General features: G+C 37.3%; 4 protein-coding genes across 4 annotated transcripts; 1 reads left to right on the top strand and 3 right to left on the bottom strand.

The window, feature by feature from the left end:
• Nucleotides 1-964: 964 nt before the first annotated feature.
• LOC110657522 (uncharacterized) lies at nucleotides 965-3070 on the bottom strand. The gene is made up of 2 exons (XM_021814763.2): nucleotides 2531-3070; nucleotides 965-1689 (listed from the first exon to the last, which is right to left on the bottom strand). Exons 1-2 carry the CDS (start codon nucleotides 2960-2962, stop codon nucleotides 1171-1173), a joined length of 951 nt encoding a protein of 316 aa, XP_021670455.2. The 5' UTR covers nucleotides 2963-3070; the 3' UTR covers nucleotides 965-1170.
• Nucleotides 3071-3206: 136 nt separating this feature from the next.
• LOC110642505 (small acidic protein 1) lies at nucleotides 3207-3525 on the top strand. Its single transcript, XM_021794588.2, has one exon. The coding sequence runs from the start codon at nucleotides 3253-3255 to the stop codon at nucleotides 3439-3441; it is 189 nt and encodes a 62-aa protein (XP_021650280.1). The 5' UTR covers nucleotides 3207-3252; the 3' UTR covers nucleotides 3442-3525.
• A 1805-nt stretch (nucleotides 3526-5330) lies between these two features.
• LOC110657524 (MDIS1-interacting receptor like kinase 2) lies at nucleotides 5331-7509 on the bottom strand. Its single transcript, XM_058145228.1, has 2 exons — nucleotides 5936-7509; nucleotides 5331-5832 (listed from the first exon to the last, which is right to left on the bottom strand). The coding sequence occupies exons 1-2, from the start codon at nucleotides 7176-7178 to the stop codon at nucleotides 5432-5434; spliced, it is 1644 nt and encodes a 547-aa protein (XP_058001211.1). The 5' UTR covers nucleotides 7179-7509; the 3' UTR covers nucleotides 5331-5431.
• Nucleotides 7377-9134, bottom strand: LOC131179366 (probable leucine-rich repeat receptor-like protein kinase At1g35710). The gene has a single exon (XM_058146187.1). The coding sequence runs from the start codon at nucleotides 9132-9134 to the stop codon at nucleotides 7377-7379; it is 1758 nt and encodes a 585-aa protein (XP_058002170.1).
• Between the last annotated feature and the right edge of the window lie 1838 nt (nucleotides 9135-10972).

Raw genomic sequence — 10972 nt, 5'->3', positions numbered from 1 at the left:
GACTTTTAAATCAAACGGTAAGAGTTTTAATTTGAATCAGGATGCTAGTTCATCCACGGTAGGATATCATTAAATAAGGCTATTTTTTCTGGCTAGTTTGATAATTTTCTATAGGAGAACGGCTTTGGTGTAGTAGCAAAGTTATGATATGAGGTCATGGGTTTGAGCATAGAAATAATATTGTGTATATCGACCATCTCTAAAGTCTGCAAGTATGCACTGAAACACATTTTTATGATATTTTTCTATATGTCCCTTCACTCATTAAAAACGGTATTTTCTCGGAATGGAACTTGGAAATGGAAAAATTTACAATGATATCATTGGCATAGATAATATTATGAGATTATTTAAACTTATTATTCAGACTTTCAGTCTTTGGTAATCTCTTAGGACCTTGGGATTTTGAGGTCTTAACTCCTGTTTGGTAAGAATGAAAGTGAAGGAAAAGGGGAAGAAAAATGAGAGATGAAGGAATAAGGGGAGAAAAGGGTAGAAACAGAATTGAGAGGAAAGGAGAAGACTGTAAATGTATTCAATTCATCGATTATCTCCATTGGTTGCGACTCGATCCCTTTATATTCATTCTAATTCAACTATCATTGGCCAAATAACAACTTCTAACTAATCAACCAACAGAGTAACCCCCTTCCCTGCCGATATCTTCTTGAGTTGCTGGAGCTAGGGTAACAAAATAATCAGATTTTTCTGAGGAATTTTGATAGGGAAGATCAAAAATTCCTGCACTAAACACGTAATGATTAAACTTGTAATTTCCTTTTCCGTCAAAATAAGTAAATCTATGATACTTTTAATAGGCATTCTTACCCTCAAGATTAAGAAAGTCGAGTTTACAAGCGACTTAAATGAATGGAATCATTGAGTTCTAAGGGAAGAAGTTGATTGGCCTAAAACACAAATACCACACATAAAGAATGGACAAAACATGTCATGAGAAGTCAAATGCAAATCTCAATTACGTGGTATTTATGGAAATAATGGAAAAATCACCCCTACATAGCAATATGAAGCCACCAATACGATGATTAGGGTGTACTTAATAATTCTATAAGCCCTTGAAATCCAATGGCAAGGAATGTGCTCAGTATTACCAGCCACACCTGTCAAATTAATGCACCACAACTTGCAGTGTGGGAAAACCAGAAATCACTAAAGCATCTTTATCCAGGAACCTAAAAATGGGAACACAGCAACTAACAATCTCAAGAGTAGGGGTGCATTGCTTTTTCTCCTTCTCCTACCCAGTTTGCCATTTGCTGAAGATTTTTTTTGAGTCTGACATGCTCTTTGAGATGGTTGCTGCATGGACTCCATTTCATCTAGCTCATCCCATCCACCAAGATTGGGTGTGCCTTGGCTGTCCCTATTAACTGAACCATTAACTACCCAAGATTGAAACTCCTTATTTCCCTTCTTGGTCTTCTGCCTTTCTTCTAGCTCTTCATCATCCATTTCAACATTGCTGGAAGAGCTGCCAAATGGTTTCCTCTTCTTTCTGGCCTTGGAGTTTGGCTTACTTTGTGTGCTCCCCCACAACTTTCCAAACACAAAAGTTAGGGCTGACTGCCCTAGAGGAAGGGCTAATGCCATAAGGAAAGCTTTGGGGCCAGTAGCTATCAGCCAAGATAAGATGATGGGTGGAAGTGCCCAACCATACGATTTGAATAACTGCACTGACCAATGAGCAAAAACTATTGAGACATTTTGGAACTATTTCAAATTCAATTCTCTAATAGAAATGCCAAATCATATTTTTGCACATATGTAATTTCTCAAAAATTAATGTTGCAGCAAATAAAACTGATTATCCAAATAGCTCAACACATTCATCATCTGAAACTCGATGGACACTAAAGTAGCAGCACTGCAGCAGTATCACAAACCTTCTTCAACGAACAAAACTTACACTACACTAGTTAATGACTGCACAAGAGTGAGTTTGTGTGCACGCAAAAATCTAAGGTTGGGGTGAAACCTTAACAACCAACAGGTTATCTAACAAAAAAGGGAATAATATGGGAAAATCAAGCAGTGGAGCCTAATCAGAGGAATAACAGAGCACATGAAGTTCCTTATGGTTATAACTTTACCATCAATGGCAAAAGGTGCCAACTCCAAGTAGGAGAATCTTGTTTGTTCAAGACAGCACAAATACCTGGCCACAGCAGCCAAAATGCCATTTTGTTAACAAAATCTGTAATTACCATCAACCCTTTCATAATCAATGATCTGGGTACATTGAAGTGTAATTGATTATAAAATTATTAATTATTAAACTCAAAAAAATTTTCTCAAGAGCACAACCCCCATCCTATGATTTCCAACACAAAAGAAGACATGCTTATGCTTCCAAGTAAGACAAGAAAGTAAAATAGCACACTTATTTTCAAACGAATTGTTGAACGATTAACTTTAAAACGAAAGCGCAAACACATTAGCAGGATAAATTAAGGTGAGCTAATATAGTACATAGATAAAGGACAAAAAACAATTGATAAAAATTAACTACCTTAAAAATCCAAAGACTATCAACAAATTCCTCCAAAATTCCAGCATCTTCTTCTTCTTCTTCTTCCACCATACCCGTTGGCTTATCCAACCACCACCTTCGCTTCTTGCCCTTCCTTCTGTAATCTTCTACTTCTTCATTTCGTTCTTCCATGTCACCGTTTTCCCTATATTTTTTGTTCTTGTCTCGAAACTTGAATTTGAATTTCTTAGACCCAACGGATTCAGCATTGGAGTCCCAGCGCCTATAGCTGGCGGAGGTGGTGGCGGGTGTGATAATAGCAATGTTTGATTTCCGAAAAATATAATAGGAGTAAAAATTGGATGTTTTGAATGGAAAAAGAGGTTTTTGATGAAATTGGATGAAGCCAGGTTTTGTTAACAGAAGGAGACCACCACCACCTCCGCCGCCGCCAGCACCACCGCTCTCCATTTGCAATTGCAGCCGCTACAAATAGCAGACGCACCAGTGCCACGTAGCTCCTCCATTTGCCGTATTCTCGTTATACCCTTTATTAATTCAATTTTGATTTGCTTCGATTCCACACTAAAAAGGCGCATCTTTTTCATTCATTAAAAAATAAAATTCGAATAATCCATGTATTAAACGGTGTCGTCTTAATCTCCTCCCAATTAAACGACGTCGCATTTCATTTACGGTTTTATGTACGCCTTTGCTCGACTGTATCTAGAAAATCCCTTTCTAGAAGCTAAGAAAGGGTGATGAGGCCGATGCAGATGGACTTCTTTGCCGATATGGAGGAGCAGGGATCGACGGTGGCGATGGACGTGGACGACGTAGACCCACTCGAGATCTTCGGTGAGGGCGTCATCAACGTCGACAACAAGCTTGCTGACGCTGATTTCTTCAACAATTTCGAGGACGATTTCGATGACTCCGACATCAATTGATCCTCTTCTATTCCCTATTGCCACTGGCTATGTACCTTTTCTTCTATTCCCTATTGCCACTGACTATGTACCTTTTCTTTTCTTCTATCTTAGGAATTTTGAGGAAGAAAAAGAAAAGAAGGGTTTGCTTGGAAACTATTTGTCATTTGGATCATTATATGCTTTTATTGAATTGTGAAGTTACTATTGCCTTGTTGCTTTCGCCGTATTGTATACGCCTGAAAATATATGTGGGTTTTATGGGGTTTCAGGTCTATCTGATATTACTAAAATGCGATTTTTAGTTACTGAGGAACATTTGATTAAAAAATGAAGCATATTAGATATGTGGATTTCTGTATTTGTGGTGATTAGTGTCAGTGCTGATTGAACATGGGACTAGAAGTAAAAACATTGTAGATGGAATTATTTTGCTTTCTATTGTGTATTTCTGGCTCCATAACTGGTTTATACGAGGCTTAGTTGTTTGCTTATTTGCTTTTATTTTTAATTTTTTTTTTTTGGTTGATGATAACCTGTTGTTTGGTTTTGGGTTACAGGCAGGAATTCTCAATGTTTTGGTCCTTTAAATGATTATTCGCTGTTTAATGCATTTTGTGTTTTGAATATCTTTGTTATCTGGTTGTTGCTTTTTAGCTTAGCCTCGGAATTATTCATTTAGAGCAGTAGTTTGGAGGGATATGCTTGGAAGGATGGTGTTTTCCTTATGGCATAAAGTTCAATTTGGCACCTGGACATATAGACCATTTTCAATGTTATCCAAATTGAGCTTTTTGGACAAATTAGCACACAACTATTCCAATCAGATCATTTAAGCTCAAAAACCCTCATCTGTGTTACACTGACTGCAAAGAAGTGTGAGGTAAAACAAAAATTCAGAATCGTGACCCCTCTTTAGTCCTCTCCCTCTGTTACTGTCATTGCAATACTCATAGTTCCCCCTTCCTTCTGCAGTCAGGACTCCCAAGCCCCTGCAGCTTCCCCTTCCTTTTACAGTCATGATGCCCACGACCCTCCTACAACTACGAGACTCACTACATAAAATTTTCTTTTTCTTTTTAAAACTTAGACTTTTTTCGCTATGGTGAAGATTGAAGACAAAGAGCAAAGACATCAGTTGAATCTGATTGGAGAGAAGAGAAAAGAAGCAGAGAAGGAAGGAGTTGCAACCCTACAATTTCTAGCTAGGTTCTTGAATTGAGAGTGGCCAGCACATCTCATTGTGAATGAAGTGATGAAACTTCCACCTAGGCAGTCCTGTAATACTCTTTGGGTTTTTGTGGCTTATGATTAAAGGGAAGCCTTGATTTGTGTTTTTATTTTTGGTTTTTAATAGAGTTTTTGGAATTTATGGGAAAATTTTGATTGTTGTTTGTTTATTTGTGATATATTGAAAGCCTTTATTTGGTGATAGTTGATTGTGATTTGCCTTGTTGAAATTGTTGAGAACATGAGGATGAATTTGTCTTTTTTTTGCCAGTGTTGTGATTTCACCTGTTCATAGTTGTCCATGAGTTTTTTTTCTTTAATTTCTTTTGCGCGAATCACCTGTGCTATGTAATTTAGGCTTAAATGAGCTGATTGGAATTCTTATGTGCTAAGTTGGCCCGAAATTCAATTTCGGCAGCATTGGACATAGTCTACAAGTTTAGAAGCCTTTTTCTATGGTGTTTACAAGTTTTTGTCTAATAAAATTCTATTATTGTGAGTTGTGTTCCACTGTTACTAGCTCATGTCATGATCATTTTTCAATTTAGTTAATCAGTAACATACCTGTCAAGTCCTTTCAAGTTTTTGTTGCCTTTTTTTTTTTCCTGTTCAATTTTCTGTCTAAAATAACATGCAGAGTTGGCGATGATAAAGTTGAGTCGACCATTAATATTTTCACTGATTAGTTTTATTGATTTTCATGGACTCCTACATCCTATATATCTAGTAGGAAATACTGGATACATCCAAAAGCAAATGGCTAGATTACGAAGACTAGAAATTAAGGACGCAAACAATCAAACAGGTCTGCTAATTTTACAGTGTCAAATGCCTTGGCAAATGTTGCTTTCGAATGGACATCTTGTGAGAGACTTGTTGTATGGTTGGGCTTTCGAATTGCTATCTTGTGAGAAACTTGTTCCATGGTTGGCCGAGAGCGTGGACTGGCATCAAGGCAAGCAAATACTAGCTTTGCAACGTTAACCAATTCCTCCGCTGCTTGACCATGAGGAGGAAGAATGCGTTGGTCCACTACATCCTTGAATAGAATTTGATGGGCCCTTGATATTGACAAGGACGAGATGAGATCTCCTGGATGCCTTCCCATGATCACTTCCAATGTTACTACTCCAAAGCTGTAAACATCACATTTCTCATTTGCTTCCATCATGTAGGCAAGCTCTACAAAGGAAATAAATTAATGGCCCTCAATGCTATTCTTAATAATGTATGAAATAATTACTCATTACGGTGCAAAAAGTGCATGAATATAAGAATTGTATACCTGGAGCTGCGTACCCAAATGTGCCTCCAAATGAAGTCCATTTGGAAGAGGTAGGCTTCAAAATTCTAGCTGTACCGAAGTCAGACACATGAGCCGTGTGGTCCGCATCCAACAAAACACTATTGCTTGATATGTCTCGATGGATTATAGGAGGAAAGCATTCGTGGTGCATGTAACATAGAGCATCTGCCACACCCTTTATGATAGTTATTCTCTTAATCCAATCTAAATCTACGGCTGATGCCTCATTTCTTAGTACTTTAGCCAAGCTCCCTCGTTCCAAGAACTCGTACACCAAAAATGAGTGCCTTGGGTGCAAACAATACCCAAAGAACCCCACAATATTTCTGTGTCGCACTTCAGCCAAAGCCGTAATCTCACTTGTGAAAGCTTTGAGATTGATCCCGCCTTCTTCAGGTTGGTGAAGTTTCTTGACCGCAACAACTTGACCTGTTGGCAGCTCAGCTTTATAAACACTCGCACTTCCTCCAACGCCAATGCAATACTTGGAGTCGAACTCCTCGGTTGCCTCAACGATGCTTTCATGTACCATCTTTCCGTCATAGTTCAGTATTGTTGTGAAATTTTCGTTGAGTACTTCTATTGGCTTATCTTTGTTCTTCTTCTTTCTGCGATGAACAAGTATTCCAAGCGTGGCAAATTGTAGAATTACAATGCCGAAAACAGGTGGCATGATTAAGAACACTATCTTCTTGCTGTGCTTCCTTCTAGATGTCATGGTGCAGGCCTCTAAAGCCTTGTTGTTGCCACACAAATCTTGATTGTTCTCGAGCATTTCTGCTGATGCCTTGCTGAATGCTGGATTATTGGGGAGAGGACCCTCCAATTGATTGTTGGATATTTCAATAGATGTCAAGCTAACCATCTCACTAAAGCTTGACGGGATGGAGCCTGAAAGTTCATTATGGGAGATGTTGAAAATTTCTAAGCTGCGAAGGAACCCAAGCTTATACGGCAATTCTCCTCTAAGCATATTGTAGCTTAGGTCAAGACTTTGGAGAGTGCGTAAATTGCCAATCTGGAAGGGAATGCTATTGCCCAGTGTATTCCTACTTAAATTCAAGAAAAGCAGCCTGGAACACTTCTCTAGTTGTTCAGGAATAGATCCGCCCAGACGATTTGCTGCCAGGTTAAGCTGCTCTAGATCTGATAGCATTCCAAGTTCTTTAGGAATATTGCTTGAAAGCATATTGTTACTCATCTTGAGAACCAGTAATGGCATCTTTCCCAGTTCTTTCGGGATCTCTCCTACCAGTTCATTGGAGGAGAGGTCAAGCACCTGCAATTGAGTTGCTTCGGAAATCCCAGGTGGTATGCTACCGGAAATTCTATTGCTAGAAATTTTCAAGACTGTTAAATTTTGGCAGTGCCCCCAATTTTGTGATAGCCCACCATACAATTTATTGTAACTGAGGTCAATTTAATTTAACTGCGGATATACGCCAAAATCTTCTGATATGTTTCCTTCAAGTTGATTCCATTCCAGCCTTACCCTGACCAAACTAGTGCAGTTCTTCAAACTCTTGGGAATGGAACCTCTGATACTGTTTTCATTTGCGGTCAAAATCCTAAGCTTTCCTCCGAGGCATATATCTGGAGGTAGGCAGCCAGACAAATTGTTGTAACTCAATCCCAAAAATTTTAAAGATGTAAGATTATTCAGCTCTTGAGGGATCTGGCCACTAAGTTTATTATTGTTAAGACTCAGCTGACCAAGGGATCTGAGTTTTCCTATTTCGTGGGGTATAGGTCCTGAAAGTCCATTCTCGAATAGATTTATGATATTCAAGTTGCTTAAATTTCCAATGGAAGCGGGTATCGGACCTGTTAGGATGTTTCTTTGTAGAGAAAGGTCAGTTAGTGATTTAAGCATTCCTACCTCTTGAGGGATGGATCCAGAAAGCATGTTTTCATTAAGCCATAGATGTGAAAGATTTCTCCAATTTGCTATAGACAAAGGGATAGAGCCCGAAAGAAAATTCTTTCCACAAATTAGCTGATCAAGAGACCTTAACATTCCAATTTCCTGAGGGATAGAGCCATTTATCTTATTCTTCTGCACATTTAAGTAGCGAAGATTTGAGAGCAGGCCTACCTCAGATGGAATATTACCATATATATCATTGGAACTAAAGTCAAGGCGTATGAGATTTGAAAGATTGCTGATGGGTGGAGGAATAGTTCCAGAGAGATTGTTGGAACTCAAGTCAAGATATATGAGATTTGAGAGATTGCTGATGGGGGGTGGAATGGTTCCAGATATATTGTTGGAGCTCAAGGCAATCTGTGTTAGTTTTGAAAGAAGACTTAGATGGGATGGAATGGATCCAAAAATTCTATTCTGAAAGATATTTAAGATATTCAAGTTGCTTAAATTCCCAAGGGATGCAGGTATAGAACCTGTTATAATGTTGCGCTGCAAAGAAAGGTCAATGAGTGATTTAAGCTTTCCTACTTCCCGGGGGATGAATCCAGAAAATCTGTTTTCATTAAGCCATAGATATGAAATCTTGCTCAAATTTCCAAGCGACAAAGGGATGGAACCTAAGAGAGAATTCTCACCAACGGTCAACCATTCAAGAGACCTCAACATTCCTATTTCCTTAGGTATAGACCCATTCATGTTATTATTGTTCAGATAAAAGAAGCCAAGACTCGAGAGAAGGCCTATCTCAGATGGTATGTTTCCAGAGAGATCATTGTAACTCAGGTCAAGGCTTGTCAATTTTGAAAGGTTACTGACACGAGATGGAATGGTTCCATAGAGGGAGTTGTTGTGGAGATCAAGCTCAAGTAGGTTGGGGAAGCAAGAAAAATCAAGATTACGGAGCATACCTCTTAAATTGCAACTGCTGACATTGATATGGGTGACACTTCCTGACTCATCACAAGCTATTCCAACCCAGTTGCAGGGACTGCTGGAAGAAGAATTAGATGGCAAGTTGGAATTGTCAAGCTTCCAGGATGCGAGCAGAGAATGAGTTGGATCATGAAGGCTGTTCTTCCATCTGAGAAGTGCCTCCGCTTCTTGTCCTTGTCTACTCCTAGAAGTAGCAGCAGCAGCAAATGCAGAAGCAGAAAAATAAGAAAAAGAAAGCAACAACGAGGTGGATAACAGAAGTTGGAGCGCAAAAGGATGGTGATTGGCGAGTGGTCTTCCTGGGAAGAATGGCATCATCTTGCGAGTACGAGGGTATGGTGGAAACACTGGTCGCAACTGATGGATAAATCAATGCCCAGCGGGAGTGTCTGCTGAAAATGGATAAATCAATGCTCAGCACTGGCCTGCATGGAACTATTTATAAGTAGCAATGCAAAGAGCACCCAGTAGTTCCACCAATCAGGATTCTACGTAAAACGACAAAAGAGGAGCTTTGTTATCAATAGTAAATTAATGTGAAAACCTGACCACAAACTCAATACTCCAAATTTTACAAACTTATTTTGCAGAATAATGGTCACACTTAAGGAATTGGGTTATTTTTAATTTGGGACGGGTTATATGAAATTTCGTATGTAACTGCTTATTAATGAAAGATTATTGTGTGCTTTTAGAATATATGCTCATTTTCTCACGAGATATAAGATTCATTGCTTTTTTAATCAAAGAATTACTATATTTATATATCCATAAGAAGCCCGATCTTTTAGTACTCCAGATACATATTAGAATTTTCTCTTATTAATATGAGCAGAAAGAGAAAAGGCATTGTAATCACCTAACTATTATAATCAATATGTAAATGTCTCTCTCAAAAATATTCTTTTATAGGTGACATCGTGGTCATGGGAAGTTGACACCTCGCATTCGCGGTGGGAAGAATTTAATTTTCATATACATATATATTATAAGATCCAATACGATGAATGAAAGTTTTTAATTATTTAGAGGAGGTTTTCGAACCTTGTTAACATCCTCTTTCTTTTCCATTTGAACCTTGAGGCCATTATCCAATGTGATGGAACAAAGCGATTTGATTTGATTTAGATCTGAGTGTTGATCAATTTTATGGAACTAATATGTTGCTTAGAACTGTGAGGAGCAGAATCACTGTTTCCATATATATTAGTTTTCGTAGGAAGCTGCTGGAACTAGTAAAATAGAAGAAATCCCCTGCCTCTTCTTATTGTCTTACATTAATTTGAGATGAAGTGTTTGAGTTATACATAAAATTTGAATAAATTTTTGTAAGATAATTTTTAAGATGAAGTTAAACCCAGTTTATTTTATCTCCAAACTCTTATACATATTTCAAAGTATATAGATAATGCATTTTCTTTATTTTATGTAACTAAATATTGGAAAATTCTTTGGTATGAGAACAGGTCACGTTACACATAAAGTAAAGTTGACGGTGTTGCAACAAGCCAAACTCAAATTTATCCAATGTGATGGAATGGAAGAAAGTTGAAATTAAGCTACTTGACTTGATTTGATTTAGATCTGTGTGTTTATCATTTTTATGGAACTAATTTGTTTTTATTAGAATTAAGATTATGTTTGATAGATAAAGTATAATGTAAGATAATATAATTAATTATATAATACACTTAAAATTATAATATAATATAATATAATTGTCATTATATTTTTATATTTAATTATAAAATAAAAATATAAATATTATAATATGATAGTAATTTTTATTTTATTATTTAATTTATTTATAATATTAATAATAAGTGATAATGTTTATAGTAATTGATAGTCAAATAGGATTAGTAGTTAAGTGGTAGTGGTGTTAGTGACACTGTAGTGGCTGGGTAGTGATGGTGACGACAAGGTAAGGTGGTGGCTAGGTGGTAGCAGCTAAGTGATAATGATGGTGGTCAAGTGATAGTCACGGTGGTGATAGCGATAGTGTTAATGAAAAGATGGTGATGGTAGTTGTGGTGAGAATGATGATAATATAAGAATAATAGTAATAATAACAGTGTTAACTGAATAGTGATAATGATAATAAATTGATAATAAATTAAAAAAATTAATATATAATTAAATATATGATATAATTA

This window comes from Hevea brasiliensis, chromosome 4 (assembly GCF_030052815.1).
Source record: "Hevea brasiliensis isolate MT/VB/25A 57/8 chromosome 4, ASM3005281v1, whole genome shotgun sequence".
Classification (NCBI taxonomy): Eukaryota; Viridiplantae; Streptophyta; class Magnoliopsida; order Malpighiales; family Euphorbiaceae; genus Hevea; species Hevea brasiliensis.
Note: the sequence above shows the minus strand (reverse complement) of the source record. Positions and strands in the feature narration are given on the sequence as shown.

Bases quoted from the DNA above. Each gene is read 5' to 3' on its own strand.
- LOC110657522 (XM_021814763.2), bottom strand. From the start codon at position 2,962: ATGGAGAGCGGTGGTGCTGGCGGCGGCGGAGGTGGTGGTGGTCTCCTT. The intron at 1,690-2,530 runs GTAGTTAATTTT...TGGTCAGTGCAG, and splicing joins ATAGTCTTTGGATTTTTAAG to TTATTCAAATCGTATGGTTG.
- LOC110642505 (XM_021794588.2), top strand. From the start codon at position 3,253: ATGAGGCCGATGCAGATGGACTTCTTTGCCGATATGGAGGAGCAGGGA.
- LOC110657524 (XM_058145228.1), bottom strand. From the start codon at position 7,178: ATGCCATTACTGGTTCTCAAGATGAGTAACAATATGCTTTCAAGCAAT. The intron at 5,833-5,935 runs GTATACAATTCT...TTTCCTTTGTAG, and splicing joins ATTTGGGTACGCAGCTCCAG to AGCTTGCCTACATGATGGAA.
- LOC131179366 (XM_058146187.1), bottom strand. From the start codon at position 9,134: ATGATGCCATTCTTCCCAGGAAGACCACTCGCCAATCACCATCCTTTT.